Source organism: Rhodamnia argentea, chromosome 7 (assembly GCF_020921035.1).
Source record: "Rhodamnia argentea isolate NSW1041297 chromosome 7, ASM2092103v1, whole genome shotgun sequence".
Taxonomy (NCBI): domain Eukaryota; kingdom Viridiplantae; phylum Streptophyta; class Magnoliopsida; order Myrtales; family Myrtaceae; genus Rhodamnia; species Rhodamnia argentea.
The window spans coordinates 28,650,169-28,665,883 of NC_063156.1; the positions used below are offsets into that span (position 1 = coordinate 28,650,169).

The following is a 15,715-nucleotide window of genomic DNA, read 5'->3' on the forward strand; positions in this document are numbered from 1 at the left end:
GGGGACACTGGCTAATGGAAGATCTGAGTTAGATCACTCCAAGGGTAGTGATGATTATTAGGTTTGATCCACGGACACGCCTAGGCCCTAGAGTGAACCTATACGTCATCGAGGTTTATATAAGAAAAGTTATCAGATTTTCATAATGACTCGATCACGCCTAGGCGGGTTTGTACCTTTCCACAGTACAAACAAGGGACCACTGTGCATTAGCTAATCTCGTGGACACATGCAAATCGCCACATCCACGTGCATCGAGGAAGGCGCCGCTCCTATGTTGGTAAGCATGACCCCCCTTTGTTACACTCGGAGAGAGGGACATTTGGATTTGAACATAAGATACAAATCGAGTAATCCTAAAATGGTAAGGTACACATGTGAGGGTGTTAGGCGAACGAAGCCTCACATCAAGATGCGGTATAATGTGAAACTGTCGATATGTCCTAATTGGCCCATAATTTATTAATTTAAGCTTTTGAGTGAAAATAAGTCCGGCGGGATATATTGAGCTTATGTTGCGTCATCCCAACAAGTGATATCAAAGCCGATAATAGAGTAGTCGGCCTCCAATGTGAATCAGTCTTTGGTGACTTCATGCTAAATTTGGCTCGATCAAGGATATTGAGGTACAGTTTGAAGGGCAAATGTTGTTCCTCTCTCCAACATCAACCAAATTAGGTCGGGCTAAGATGAAAATTTGAGTTGAGATAATGTTAGTGCAGAAGGAATGTTTAGATAAAAAGGGGGAACATGCCCAACACAAAAAAACTCACATTTGAGGGAGAGATTTGTCAAGGTGTACATGTGAGGACGTTCGGCAAAAGAAGTCTCCCATTAGAATGTGGCGCAATGTGGAGTATGCAGTATATTCTAATTGGCTCATAAGTCACTAGTTTAAACTTTTTAATGAAAATTGGTTTAATTGGATATGTTAACGGATTTGAATTTGAATTTCCTCTCGGGTAATCCCCTTGGATGAAGGTATTTGATTTCTACTGCGTCGATCTAACACTACATAAGTAGATAATTTACTTTGGATTTGGTAACCTAAAGGACGTAAAGAGTTGACCTCCATTTTCTTTAGCATAACGCAAGAACCACTCCATATGGCATGCCAAACCACCCTTGCCAACTCCACAATAATATTTACTTTCCTCTGGCTGTTTTCCTCCATTTGACTCTCTGTATGTTATTGCTGCATGCAACGACCATATTCTTATTCCTCTGCAACATCACTTGCCCGAATTGACTAAATGCATTGAGCATCATCTGGTAACAACTCCACAATTGACAATTAGAGATGGCAAACGATTCACATGTGTTCGAGTTGTTGACGTTGTGTCCGTCGCCAATGTTTCGAAATGATCGGGACATTGATGAGCAAAATGGGTGGAGGGCCATGAATCAGAAGATAATAAGCAGAAGATATGCACATAGTGACTGTGGTTTATGAAAATATGATTTCCCCAAAGCCTAGTCATTACAAAAATACAGGAAGAAGGCGAAAACTTGGGGACTCAATTCTGTAAACATTTAGCTGTATCTACATTGGTGACCGCCATATTCTTCCTTCCAAGGATATGATGATGATCGAAACGTCGTCGTGGTACCGGCGGCGATCCCCTTGAGGAATGTCAAGCAACTCATGAAAATCCATACCTGCAAAACAGTAATGTTTCGTTCAGGCTTATGTAATTTGCTATTGATTCGTTAGCCTGACACGGTAATTAGATCCGTTCGAGTAGGATTCCTCACCGGCTTGCTTGGCGGCTTGGAACAACACTTCTTCGACAAGGTGCTGGGCGGGGTCTCCTTCGGGGAATGAGGAAAGGAACGAGTCTACTTCGGAAACGGCCTCCTGATTGGTGAAGTACTGGTTGAGCCCGTCCGAGGACAGTATCAAGAATCGGTCTCTCGGCCCGAGCCTGTGGTGGCTCAGAGATGGCGTGCAAGTGAGATATGGGGAAGTCCCAATGTAGTCGATTCTGAACATCTCCAGGAGAGCATCGTTCCACTTCGGCTGTAAGTACAAGGGAACCAAATTTTAAGCTGTCGATCGATTAATCCCAGCGTGGGATCACAATCTTAACACGCGGATAGACGCGAATCAAGGGGGATATGGTTTCCAAGTCTCCTAAACAAAATGTCCGGATCTATGCATATCGTATAAATTCGGAGAAGCTGCATTTCCCAGTCATTGCACGCCGGAAACTTTGAATGCATTGAGGACTCGATAATGGAAGTGTACCTGTTTGAGAAACCCGGCGCCGAATGCTCGGGTGACTTTCAGATAACCCTTCACGCGGTCGTTCACTACCGCGGAAGCATCGTCCGGATGTTCATTCCTGATTCTGTGCACTTCCTGAAGTACAGAAAGTTATGACACTTGGAATTTCACAACCTTTTCAAGGATCGCAGAGTCAGACTAAAATTGGCAATGAAGATCGTACCTCTTCCACATATGTGCTGTGATCCTGGGTCAGTTGGAGGGAAATCAGATTGTGCATTTCGTCGAACTGGTCACCACCGTCACGCGAATCGATCCTATAAGCAGTGCCCTTCGCATCCGATTTACCCTTCCGAGCCAAAATAGCCCGGCTATCCCCGACGTTCATCAAGTAAATATCCTCGCCCGTCATCAGCATCGCCAGGACGCAAGACCCCATCAGGGCCAACTCTGGATTCTCCTTCACCATCCTATCCGCTGTCTCCAGAAACGCTCCCTCCGTCTTCTTCAGTGCCGTCTCGAGCGCGTTCAGCACGTCCGAGTGATCCGCAGCCTTCCCCGAATCCGACCATAGACGAAGGTTTCCTCTGTCCCCGTCGGCTGGCGTGGCCAGACTCTTCTTCGAGAGCAGCCCTTGGAGTTCTTTGCAGACAGCAGAGTAAAGATTGGAGAGCAAGAAATCGGGGGCATCAGGGCCATTGAAGCCATCGTAAATCCCCACGAAGACCCAACCATTTTCCTCGGAGACCACCACGTGCATTCTGTCTTCCCCTGCTTTGCCCTGTGCCCATTCGAGATTTTGATTCTCCACATAAAACTCGCTCTCGCCATTCAAAATTCCACTGCTGCTCGTGCTCTTAACGTTGTAAAAATCCGAACTCCTGCCTGAAAACATGTAATCGTTCGCTCTCAACACTCGCTTAGCGATCGCTCTTCTCAAGTACTTGGCCAACCTGCGTTTCTTGGAGCCGTACCCGCCGAGAGAGAAGTCCCTCTGCCACCGATCGCACGACGAACGGTCGACGATCGAGCCCGAGTGGTAGAGACCCTGATCGATAGGGCCGGACGCGGACCTGAGCTCGATGGGGCCCGACAAGAACCCTTTCTCCATGGGGCCCGACCTCGACCCGCCCCGGGGGACGGGCTGGAGGGGCACGGACGCGAACGAGACGGAGCTCTCGAAGACGGAGGCTTTCTCGAGCGAGGTCGTCGTGTAGTAGCACGCGTCGGCCAGGGAGGTGGACAGCGGGGAGGAGGCGTTGGCGCTGATGGAGGCGCCGGATATCGAGCTGAACGTCGTCGACGTCACCGTCGTCTGGGTCGTGCAGTCCTCGGAGTGGAGATCGGAGGAGGATGCCGGGTCTTGGCGGATGTAGCAGAAGGAGTGGCCGTGGCCCTCGTCGGAGTAGGAGGAGGGGTGGGGGAAGGAGTCCGCCCCGTCGTGGCGGCGGGAGATCTCTCCGGCGCCGGAGTCGGCGAAGCAGCGGCGGAGCCGGGTGATGCCGTTGCCCATGGCAGGAGAAAGCTGGTGGCTTTTCGGCGGGGGAGGGCTCGTCCTTGGCGGCGGATGCTTCAAGCTCAAGCTGCCATTGATGCGTGCAGGGTGTCTGAAATGAAACGCTGAAGCAAAATGATCAAATGGAAGAGAGAGAGAGAGAGAGAGGGAGGAGTTGACTTTTGGAAGGGGGGTTGGGGTTATTTTTGAGTTGTTATATGATGTTTGAATTTGATTTTTGTTTTGTACTTTAATAATGTTGGGAGTTGACTATGAATGGTCAGTTACTTGAGTAAAAAGTTTTAGCGTTTTGGCGTGGCAAAAAAAAAAAAAAAAAGGAGAAGGAATAAATACAAAAGTCAAAAGGATGGGAAGTGGAAGTGGAAGTGGAAGTGGGAGTGGGAGTGGCCACCTTTGCATTCTTCCTAGTAAAAAGCTTGCCTGTTTTTGAAAGGCAAGAAGGAGGACCAGGAAAAGGCTCACCAATTTTTTTGGGGGGCTCTAAGGCATTTATTCCTCGTTCATGTGTTTGGGGGGCACATGGAAGAAAAATAGAAAGGATTCGGTTCTTTATCCACATTTAGAAAGTAATTAGATTCTCATGAAATTGGTGGTACATGACCGAGACCTCTTGTACTGATTAGGACGGTCCATGTTAACAGTTATCCTGATAAAGAAGTAGGGCAAGCTCCCATCGATTCCTCGCCTCCTCTCGTCTCGTCGTGCGCCTCGTCGTACTTTGAACCAGCTACCAGTGCGCAACTTTGTACTTGAAGAGCTTCCCTCCTCGGCCAGACACAATCCTTGCATCATCATGTCTGGGCTTGGTGCCTCTCTGATTGGCCCATCCCATCTGTGGGTTCGCCGGATATCGTGCGAATGATCTTCTTTGACACCATTGGGTGTCGATTTTGAGCTCAAATGTCCTCCAAATAATGGATGGACACTTCGCGAGGCCATCTTTTCTTTTGAGTAGTTCCCTTCGAGGTAACATCTAGCCGGAGACTAGCTTGCTGCATTCGAACCTGCAATGTTTCTCGGTCGCAGGTTTGTTATGTCGCTTCGTCGTCATCGAATTGGGCTTGTAACTCCCTGAACGACCACAAAGAACATTTGAAATACGTATTAGGTTGGGATTATCATAAATGGTTACTGTTGTTGTCATTGTTCTCCACTGTGAAATCTACAGTGGGAGTAAATGGCTGTGAGGAGAAGAAGAACCTGTAATTGACATACAGTTTTAGAGAGCAAAAGCGGTAAAACTAGGAAGTGCTTTGTGAATGAACATCTAAGAAATAGTGAAGTCGAGAGAGGGAATGGATCGCTTAGGCTGCGTATGGTAACGTTTCTATTCCCAGAATAACTTTTAGAACGGAAACATTTTTTTTCTGTTTATGTTCCCAACAACGATTTTTGGGAACAAAAACGCGTTTGGTAATTGCAAAAAAATCTGTTCCCGGAATAAAAAAAGAACAGAAACACGTTTGGTAATCGCATAAAATTTATGTTCCGGAACAAAAAAGAAGAAGAAAAGAAATGCGTTTGGTAATTGCAAAAAAATTGTTCCTAATTTTTTTCATTTAATTGAGGGGACTATATATATTAAAATTAAAATGTCTTTATCTCTTTAACTTACTAAATCAAATTAAATCGCATTTGTTCAATTTACTAAATCAAATTGGACCAATATATGTATAAGTAATTTATGCACGATTTATCAAATGATGATATGGACGAGATCAACTATAAAAAAAAAAAAAAACCGAAAGAGAAGACGAATTGGAATTAGACAACGAGAACATCAAATATGTTTTCTATAGATAGGAAAAATTGCAATTATGAGTTACACGTAAATGTTCGCAAGTAGTTAAAAATATGATTACCTTTAAACGGGAACCCTAGAAAAATATTAATTACACTTTGAGTGAAATCGGGGACTAAAATGAAAAATATTTGTGCATTTAGGTCCTTTTAGTCCAATTGTGCAATTTTTCCAAACATGAGGACTGAAATGAGATGCAAGGTATCAAAATCTCATGTCATGACTCTAAAAGTAAAAATTTTGGTTAAAATGATTTAAAATGAATTTTTTTAGTCAATTTAGGATTATGTTCAATGAAGAGGCATGTGGTCCCAAACTGAATTTTGTTAAATTTAAGAGACCAAAATGAAAAGGGAATTAAAATAAGAATATGGACTATTTTTGCACATTTTTCTAACCACAAATACTATTTTTCCTTATTTTCGGCTGTTTTTATAATTAAAATAAATCTGCAAAATGTCAAATATTACAAAAACTATTTTTTGTTCAAAATTGGTTGCTAAGGCTAGGCCAAAGCTTCCAAGGTTAATTTTGTAATTTTATGAATTTTTTCATATTTTAAATTAATTTGTTAAAATAAAATGATCAAAAATCAAGTGTCAACATCATACAAAAACAAAAGAGAAAAAAGTGTGCTAAAAAATAAAATTGTTCCCAATTGTTTTTAAAAAATGTTCCAAATGTGTTTCTAAAAAGTGTTCCAGGAACACAAAAACAAGTTTTTCTTGTTTCTTGTTTTTGCTCCAAAAATGTTTCTATTTCTCAAAAGTATTCCCGGAACACTTTGGGAACACTTTTTTACCATACGCATTTCCGTTCCCAAAGTGTTCCGAGAACACTTTGAGAACAAAAACACTTTTTTGAAACGTTACTATACGAGACCATTAAACTCTGTTTGTTTCACGAAAAAAAATAATGATTCAAAAAATAACCGATCAATGAAAAATATTTTTTTATTATCGACAAAAATTGATGTTTATAACGGTTTTGTGGACAAAAAAAAATTCGTTCATTCATTCTTGTCGACAATACAAGCGATTTTTTTAGGAAAATATGTTCTACTTTATTTATTTTCAATTAAAAAAATGAATAGAGTTAGACCTTTTTATTTTGGATATGAGCATTAGGAGTCTTAAAACTTGTTACGAAAGTGTAATTGGTAAAACTTACAAAAAGTGCAATCAAGCTCTAAAATTTGTCAAACTTGTACAGTCAAGTCTTTCCGTTAACTTCATTTAATTTGGTGAATGGAAAATGTTGACGTGATTTTTTTTTTTTTGTTATTTCTTTATCTTACATGGCACTAACATGGGTAAAACGACATCATTTTGGTCAAAATTTAATTGTTTTAATGCAAATTTTAGGTTAGTTATATTAAAAAAAAAAGAAAATTGTAAAAAATAGTACAATAAATGGAAAAAAAAAGTTGGAAGATGTAGACGAGGGTTGCATCACCGTCGGCGGCCCCACCATCGCCGAAAAACATCGGCAATGATGGTGAAATGGTCGGTGGGGTCACCAAGCCTTGTCCAAAGGCCACTACTAGGGGCAAACCTCCGCAACTAGCAAGCCTTGGCTAGACCTGAGTGAGGGCCCACTACTCTCGTCTATTTGGGGGGAGGGCTACGACCCTTGCCAGCAATTTGCAACCCCCACCAACCATTCCCCCACCATCGTCGACGAGGTTCACTTGCATCTTCCTCCTTTTTAAATTTTTAATTTTTTAATGCAATTTAAATAAAATTCGTACTAAAAAGTCAATTTTTGATCAAAACAACATTGTTTTAGCCATGTCAGTGCCAAGTAAGATGAGAAAAAAAAAATTGCATAATTTTTTTTTCGTTAACCAAATTGGACAGAGTTAACGGAAGGACTTGATTTTTTTACAATTTTAGGATTCAATTGCACATTCGTGACAACTTTTAGAACTTTCGTTGAATTTATTCCTTTTTTTTCCCAACTATATATGCTCTCTCTTTTTTTTTTGGGCCTTTCAGACCCGAAAATTTTCGACGATCGGGCCCATGTGGCCCCGTCACCTGGCGCAATCATTGGAATCAGCCGAATCCATGAAGAAAAAATGGGCTTGACCCGACCTAAGTTCAATTAGGTCAAGGCCTAGCCACGGGCCCGATACCTATCAATGGGAGAAAAAAAAAACGGGGATAAAGGCGGAATTCTATACTTCATGGATAGACAAACTTCTAGAAGGCGAAATGCGACGCTCTTCCCTTATTGCCTCCCTCTACATAAGGCTCACGAACTCCTGAAAAAAAACAAGGCAATGTGCAATGTCATTAAGGTGCACTTTAGCAGGATTCCGATCTCTAAACATTTAATTTATTTAAAAGTTTAGAGATCACATTAAATAGATTAAAAATTTAGGGGTAACATTACATGTTGAGTTAAAATTTAGGAGCCACATTGAACAAACTAAAAGTTCGAGGATAATATTCTTAGGCCCCAACAACCTAGACTTGTTGGTAACTTGCACTCTGATATCAATGTTGTGTGGTTTTGGGCCTCTCTCATTCTAAAAGCTAGTTTAAAGAATGATATTTTTCCTCACACTTATAAACCGACCACTGGCCTCTTTCACAACCAATGTGGGATGACCCTAACAATTTCCCCCTCACACAAGCCATCGGCTGACGAAACCCTCACGTGCAAGACCTGTGCAACGCCTTGGTGCGTTACCTGCCTCTCCTACTGGCCCCCAAGCATGGTCGAAGCCGTCCAGTGGGAGTGCCCCGACTGCTCCCTGCTCGCTGGGGCCGAGCCCTAGCTCGCAATCGCGGTGGGGTTGGGGGCCTCCAGCAATCTGTTGGTGGCGATCCACGTGATCGAGACGGATGATTCATTGACCGAGCTGGAGAAGGCGAAGAGGCAGCAGGAGCTCCTGATTGGCGGCGCGAGGGCCTCCGAGTGAGAGGACAGGAAGGAGAAGGGCAATGGCGTGCTCGACATTCTCGATGGGAGGTTGAACTGCTCATTTTGCATGCAGTTGCCGGAAAGGCCGGTCCCGACACCTTGTGGACACAACTTCTGCTTGAAGTGTTGTCAGAAATGGATTGGGAAGGGGAAGCGCACCTGCGCAAATTGCCGCCATGAAATTCCTGCGAAGATGGCGAGCCAGCCTCGTACTAATTCTGCACTTGTTATAGCCATCAGAATGGCGAAGAGGGTCAAAATCAAACAATTAGAGTGCCCGGGCCAAGGTCCATCATTTTATCCACAACCAAAGCCGGCCTGACAAGGCATTCAATGCTGAGAAAGCAAAGAAGGCCGGAAAGGCCAATGCTTGTAGTGGAAAGATCTTCGTTACCGTCCCTCCATATCACTGTGGTCCAATCCTTGCAGATAATGATCCAGAGAGAAACCAGGGTGTGTTGGTTGGAGAGACTTGGGAAGACAGGATGGAATGGCAGAGAGTGGGGTGTGCACCTTCCTCTTGTTGCAGGGATTGCGGGGCAGTCGATGCATGGTGCACATTCTGTGGCTCTTTCGGGGGGCTATCAAGACGATGAGGATCATGGCGAGGGGTTCTTCTACACAGGGAGCGGTGGAAGAGACCTTACTGGCAACAAGAGAACAAATAAGGAACAATGTAAGGATCCACTTCCACAATCAAAGTGGGATATCCTCAACAATCTTCCTCTTAAACATCAGGCCGCGATAACTTATCTCTCCCGCGTATGACTTTTGAGTTCAGACTTGTTGGGTGATCTTGAGCTTCTCTCATTCCAAAAACTAGCTCAAAGGATGAAGCCTGTCCTCGTACTTGTAAACCGACCACCAGCCCGTTCCATAACCGATATGGGACAATCCCAATAGCATTAGGCCAAAATTCAAAGACTATTTGTATGATTATCCCTCTATTTTTGCTGGACGCAACTACACTTTTCGGGATTGGTGTACTCATGATTAATAGATAAATGACATGAATTTTATGGCAATGTGACACATAAATCGATTTTTTAGGGTTTTCTTATGTTGATCATGAACCTTAAATCCTAAGCTAATTTAGAAAAAAAAAAAAAAAGTCGGATTGAAAAAGATACTACAATTTATGTTGCTCTTCAAGCTATATGCCCGGATAATTCATTTCAAAGGCTTTTCACTTAGTTTTCTAAGCATCGTTATCAAAAAAGTGCCCTTTATGAAGCCAAAATTGGGAAAATTACCTAATCAATCATAAACTTGTTATACATATGTCAATTCGATCCTAAACTTTTCAATTTTGCTAGATTAGTCCTATACCTTTGTGTGAAATTCCAATGTGATTCTTTCGGCCAATTTTCTTCCAGAAGCGGCTAACATGGCGATCTAGTCATTTCAAGCCTTTCTGCGTGGCACTATGTCATATCGGTGAGTTCAGAATTTTGCGCAAATATTTATAATTAAATTAACAAAATTAAAAAAGGTTAAAATCGAATTGACATCCGTACAATAGATTTAAGATTGATTGGACAATTTTTCCGGCCAAAAGTTGCACTATGACTCAATACCCCTCAACATTATTTATCAATATTGGCCCATACATTTGTGACAGCTAATCTTTTCAAAAATCAGCCATAACTCATAAGCAGCCACTTTTCCTTTCAATAAACTAAAAAAGAATGCCACGTGTCCGAGAGAGAGGAGAGATGGCAGTTAATACTGTTGAAAGCGGCAACAATTTGCCGAATGGGAGGAGAGACCGAAAACTCTGAAATTCCTATTCTCGTCGTTCTTTTGCCTTTCTTCATTCCTCTTCTACCTTTGGGCCATGTCCCGACCTTCACCCAAATTCCTCTCTCTTTCCCTTCTTCTTTGGTAAGAAGATTTCCCGCGAATAAATGGCCAAGTGCCGCATCTCGCTAAGTTTATTATCGTGTCGTGATTTGGCTGATCGGCCAACGATGCCAGCGATCGACCATGTACACGGCGTCGCGAGCACCACAAGAGGTAATGGACGATGCCGTTTTCTGCCGTTCTTCTTGCTTGTTTCTCTGTTTAATTGTGCGGATTTTACATTGAATGTTGCCTGCTGTTACGCCGAATAACTGAAGCGGTCGTTTATTTGTGCGGACGCTGTTACAATGAAATGAATGAACAACAAGTAACTTATTGCTGAAGCTATCCATTCCCGTCATCACATGAGCAGGTTTCATCCAACCCCACATAGTTTTCCCAAATTCAAAGAAGTTAAGGCATGTTGTTCTGTCCGAAAGGATTTCCACGTGCTTCTCCGAATTCCTCGTCGATTATGCATCTTTCAGGTTCAGCTATAAAGATGATTGCAATCCGTTTCTCCTTCATTCGTAGTTTCCCCGATCTGTATTGGGCACCGTATGCTTTGGGAATCGCGTGTATGTAACATGGTCTTGAGTCCTTATCTCGTGTATTCTCTCCGGTTGATCGATTGCCTGTAACATGATTCAGCCGTCAGGAGCTGAAATCTTCTCTGCGAGACTCTTAAGAGATCCAAGAGCAGCAACCCCATTATCCCAATGGGGAAGCACGTGCGAAGCAAGAGCGCGCAGCTCCATTTGGAGAATCATCAGCAGGGATGCATGTGGAGTATACTTCACGGTCTCAAATACCATCAGTGGCATTATGTCAAGAAGAGGCTTCCGCACGTGAGGCAAGGAGGCGGGAGGCATTCGGCAGGTAAAGCAATAGCAATCCCCGTCCATTTCGATATCAATGATGCTGTTGATATTCGTTGGTAGTCTTAAGATATTTAAGGAGATTCGAGCAGTACCCTTCAAAATGACAGATTAGTAGTTTCTTATGATTAGTTTGCGTGGGACCTTTCCCCAAGGAGTTGTCTCAATGAACTAATTCACCAGCTGTGATAATTGGGTCGATGTTGCTATACAATTCTTGCAGAGATTAGATGGAATGACGATAGTTTATAGAAAGATTCGAACAATATCATGACCATCATCCTTTTTGGTTAGGCAATGGAAGTACTGAGAGCAGTATGAATGCCCATCATACTGACAGATCACCGGAGTACACCAATGCCGATGGCGAAAGCTCGCAGGTGAGTTCGAATGGATCTCGGTAATTGCATGTCTTGTCTTCCTCGAAAGCTACTGAAAGATCTGGAAATTTACGGCTGACCAGAAGAAGAGAGAATTCAGTCCGGCAGCCAAGGTCTCCGTGAAAGCCAGGATAAAAGCGCTGATCTCGGAAGAGAAGTACAGAAGGAAGGGCCGGCACCGCAGGAGCTGCACCTCTCCAGCGCACTTGCAGTTGGTTAAAGCCAGTTCTAATCATCACCCAGGCTCAGGCTCCTGTCGTCACGGGTCTTCACATGATCACTTTGACATGCACAGGATGCAACCGATGCAGAAAGGCGAACATAGTCAGGAAAAATCGGAAAACTATGAGCAAACTCTGCCACAGGATAATGTGCTAATCGAAAGGTGTGATGCCACTTACGATCTTGATCACCGAGCACACAATGGTACAGATGGTTCTGATTGTCGGCCGGGGATTTTTCCTGACCCTCTGGATAGAAATGACCTGGACAAGGAGTTAGTTCTCAAAGTTTTACAGGACAAGGGATCCTTTTCGGCTCGGCACTTTGACGGTCAAAATGCGGTTAGCTTAAAAATGGGGTCAAGCAGGTCCGGAACTTCTCCAGTATCAAACCACTCAGGTGAAGATGTCTTGGCGCCGAGCACATCTAGAAACAAAGAGGAAGAAGAGTGTAGCAAAAGCAAGTTAGGCAGCCTCGGTCAAGACACACGTTTGGTGGAATCCGATGCTTCTGTGTCCGTCCCCGTCCTGTTTCTAAAGAAGCAAGGCAAGAATCATGTCGTCAGTAGGCGCTTCAAGAATCTGAAAAAGAAACTGAAACATGTAATGAAAGCAAGCCGAAACGAAAAGCACCGGATAGCCATGGACGGGATCCTTGACAAGATCCCTCAAGACCACGAGCGGTCGATGGAAATCAAGCAGGACGTGATCCGGAAGTGGAAGGACGTGGTTTCCGAGAGAGATTATACTAGCCCTCCAAGACAAGGCAATCCGCGTGGTATGAAGAGGACGCCGTCCCTCGATGCATCACTCGAGAAGTATTGTCAGCTGTTTGAGTCAAGTTTCAATAGAGAGGCCAAGCACAGCGGTATCGGGACATCTAGAGTCGGAGGACAAGAGAAGATTTCGCCCCGTGAGGTATCTACAAGATCGCTGGCGCGCATTTGTTCCTTACCTGAACTCAAATCTTCCTCTTTTAGGACTGAGAACTCTTCGGTATCTTTTTTTACCGGGACTCCAGTTAGGACTCCCACGGACACTGATGTGAGCAGAGGAAGTAGCTCCGACGCGGCAAGCAATCAGAACTTTAGGTTAGCTTTGGAGAAGTTAGATGTGCATGTAGAAAATGAAGTCGATGACGAGAAGGTAGATCATGGTGAAGATTCTTCGGTCAGTAAAGAAGAGAATCAATTAACGCCCGTTGCCAGTTCTCAAGATATGTGCGACTCAACAGCAGGAGAACGTACGTCTATCGACGAGGATGTCATCGAGCTGGTGCCCTCCATTAAACTAGAAGATACAGATTCCAATCAAAGAAGCCCCGTCCTCGATGGAGTGGAGTCCGATCCTTTGGCCATTTGCTGTCGCGAAACCAGCAGAAGTGACGTGCCGCTGCCGGCAGACAATGATGAAGTTCATCTTGCAAATGCGGAAATCTCGAGTAATCAGCTGGACATGGACTTAATGTATGTTCCTGTGGATGTGAAAGACATCGAGCTGTTCAATTATGTCAAAGATGTCCTAGGCCTCTCTGGATTCGGTGGCAATGAATCCCTGGGAAGATGGCATTCTGGAGACCAACCGGTCGACCCTTTGGTTTACGAAGAAGTCGAGGGTTGCTCACTGCCCAACCTCGAGTCTCTGGAGAACAGCGAAGGCGGTCACTTCGATCACTTAATTTTGTTCGATCTCATCAATGAGGTGTTGGTGGATATCTACCAGAGATCGTTCGGGTACTATCCAAGCCCTCTGTCGTCTCTCTGCCGAGTGCCTCCAATGCCGGAAGGGTTCCGTGTTCTCGAGGAGGTGTGGGCGAGCATAAGCTTCTACACGAGTCTAAGGCCTGAGCTGGATCCGGCGATGGACTATGTGACTGCCAGGGAGCTGGAAAGGCATGACGGGTGGATGAATCTACGGTTCGATAGCGAGTGCGTGGGGCTCGAGCTCGAGGACTTGATCCTGGATGATCTTCTGGAGGAATTGTTCTGCACTTGAACACATTCCAAATTACACATTTTTTCTCTCTTCCTATAAATGTGAAGTTGCTAGCTTAGATCTAACCCGGAAGAGTGTCGCGACCTAAAAAATCAATTTTTCAGGCTAATGGATTATCGGGTTAATTTTGATGACTAACCTAATATGGACTCTCCCAAGCCCTACCAAATCGCAACTTTGGTTAATTAGAATGATTTAGGATTCGGAGTCGCCACTAACCATTTTGGGTAGGTTGATTAGAGACCTAAATAAAAATAGCGAGATGACTATTCTTATTTCTACGAACCGGAGATTGTGGATTCGGAGACTTGATTACATTAACTAATCAAAGCTAATGCCCTTTCGGTACCTTAATTTCATGAAATGTCCTAGGTTGATAACTCATGCTTGGTTGAATTCACTTTATGCTCAAATGAGGTGTTTTTTTTTATGTTTTCGCTTTTTAGATGAATGCATGATATAAATGAGGTGCATGATATCTTTAAATATGGAATGCAAGATTAGGGATATTCGAAAATATGCAGTAGATATGCAAAATAAATGAAATAATACAAGCATAGATATGCACGAAACAAGAGATATGACAAAAGATAACATGAAGATATGCATGAGATTTTTTTTGTATTTTTTTTTAATAAGATGAGATATGCATGAAACCGCATGAGATGACAATGAGCTGATTTTTGTTCCTTTTCTTTTGAATTTTCGGCCAAATTAAGAATATCATGATTAGATTCCCTTGATCAAAATTTTCAAGATAAACTTAATGAGATAAAGTTTTTAAGAAACTCTATCTTCCTAAATATTTAATTAGATATAGTTTCTAGGAAACCACACCTTACTAAATTTTTTAGGAATTCTTTTAAGTCTATCGGGAAATTTGAATCAAACAAGATATCGAATCAATCACAGAATATCAATCCAATCATATAGTCCATGATAACAATCCAGCTAAGTCAAAACATATCAAGCCCCCATCCTCTTATAATTTTCGAAAAAAGGAACAAAATCTAAAGTTGGCTTCTCAAAAAGTAACAAACCGGATCTAAATGGCAATAGATCAAGTCGGCTATCTTTCCCGAATTTTTCTAAACCGGAGGATCGTTCCTGAATGGCAACGGGAAAAATCATTCAAGTTTAAACTCGTTGCCTATTAAGAAAATGTTTTCTTAATTCAGATTTAGTCCTTTTTAGTATTCTGAAAAATATGTCCAATTAATCCCAAAATTTCGAAAATCATGACAAAATTAGGGTTTTAATGCAAAAAAAAAGACTTTCATGAATTTTCAGAAAACCAATGATTCACGCCCCAAAATCAGCGAGCAAAACAGCACGAATCCATGCAAAACAGCATTAAAACTGCAGTAATAACTTACCCTAATGCCTCCGTAAAATTCTGCATGGTTAGATATCATAAAACATGTAAAAGGGGCCTTGATTCGGATAAAACAGCACACCAACAGCGTATAAACAGCATCAAAACAGCATGTCCTAAAAAGTGTAAGGAAGTTACCTTGTATTGCTGAGCAAAAATTCTGCACCAAGCTATCAGCCGAAACGCTCGAAATCAGCTTTATATTAGGCCTGAACAGCAAAGAAAAATCACCTAGAACAGCAACCAAACAATCTCAAAATCTGCGGTAAAATTCTGCGCTGAATTGTAAGTAAACCGAGGCTGGGCAGCACTATTTTGGCACCAAAACAGCAACAAAACAGCGCTGAATAATGGCGAAACGGTGCTGGATTAGTATTAAACAGTCCATGACAGCAGGTGGGTTGCGGCGGCGGCAACGAGACAACGTCGAAGACTTGGGGTTTGGCCGATGGAATCGAGGACCAACAGAGTACCGCCGAACTCTCTCTCACGTCTTTCTCTGAATATTTTCTGAATTGTGCGTCCTCCCCATAACCCTAGGCATAGAGA

At 43.0% G+C, this 15,715-nt stretch overlaps 2 protein-coding genes, 1 long non-coding RNA gene and 1 pseudogene across 3 annotated transcripts; 2 read left to right on the top strand and 2 right to left on the bottom strand.

Annotated features, from left to right (window-relative positions):
* Positions 1-1,536: 1,536 nt before the first annotated feature.
* Positions 1,537-3,880, bottom strand: LOC115749664 (probable protein phosphatase 2C 4). Its single transcript, XM_030686578.2, has 4 exons — positions 2,451-3,880; positions 2,249-2,362; positions 1,756-2,020; positions 1,537-1,659 (listed from the first exon to the last, which is right to left on the bottom strand). The coding sequence occupies exons 1-4, from the start codon at positions 3,738-3,740 to the stop codon at positions 1,544-1,546; spliced, it is 1,785 nt and encodes a 594-aa protein (XP_030542438.1). The 5' UTR covers positions 3,741-3,880; the 3' UTR covers positions 1,537-1,543.
* Positions 3,881-8,155: 4,275 nt separating this feature from the next.
* LOC115749697 lies at positions 8,156-9,243 on the top strand (annotated as a pseudogene).
* Positions 9,244-10,426: 1,183 nt separating this feature from the next.
* LOC115749698 lies at positions 10,427-13,865 on the top strand. Its single transcript, XM_048282399.1, has 3 exons — positions 10,427-11,196; positions 11,490-11,575; positions 11,659-13,865. The coding sequence occupies exons 1-3, from the start codon at positions 11,037-11,039 to the stop codon at positions 13,789-13,791; spliced, it is 2,379 nt and encodes a 792-aa protein (XP_048138356.1). The 5' UTR covers positions 10,427-11,036; the 3' UTR covers positions 13,792-13,865.
* On the bottom strand, positions 11,444-12,108 carry LOC125315937. Its single transcript, XR_007199249.1, has 2 exons — positions 11,977-12,108; positions 11,444-11,828 (listed from the first exon to the last, which is right to left on the bottom strand). It is a non-coding gene; the product is annotated as an uncharacterized LOC125315937 (long non-coding RNA).
* Positions 13,866-15,715: the final 1,850 nt, after the last annotated feature.

Bases quoted from the DNA above. Each gene is read 5' to 3' on its own strand.
- LOC115749664 (XM_030686578.2), bottom strand. From the start codon at position 3,740: ATGGGCAACGGCATCACCCGGCTCCGCCGCTGCTTCGCCGACTCCGGC. The intron at 2,363-2,450 runs GTACGATCTTCA...TCTGTACTTCAG, and splicing joins ACAGCACATATGTGGAAGAG to GAAGTGCACAGAATCAGGAA. The intron at 1,660-1,755 runs GTGAGGAATCCT...ACTGTTTTGCAG, and splicing joins CCAAGCCGCCAAGCAAGCCG to GTATGGATTTTCATGAGTTG.
- LOC115749698 (XM_048282399.1), top strand. From the start codon at position 11,037: ATGGGGAAGCACGTGCGAAGCAAGAGCGCGCAGCTCCATTTGGAGAAT. The intron at 11,197-11,489 runs GTAAAGCAATAG...CTTTTTGGTTAG, and splicing joins AGGCGGGAGGCATTCGGCAG to GCAATGGAAGTACTGAGAGC. The intron at 11,576-11,658 runs GTGAGTTCGAAT...ACGGCTGACCAG, and splicing joins CCGATGGCGAAAGCTCGCAG to AAGAAGAGAGAATTCAGTCC.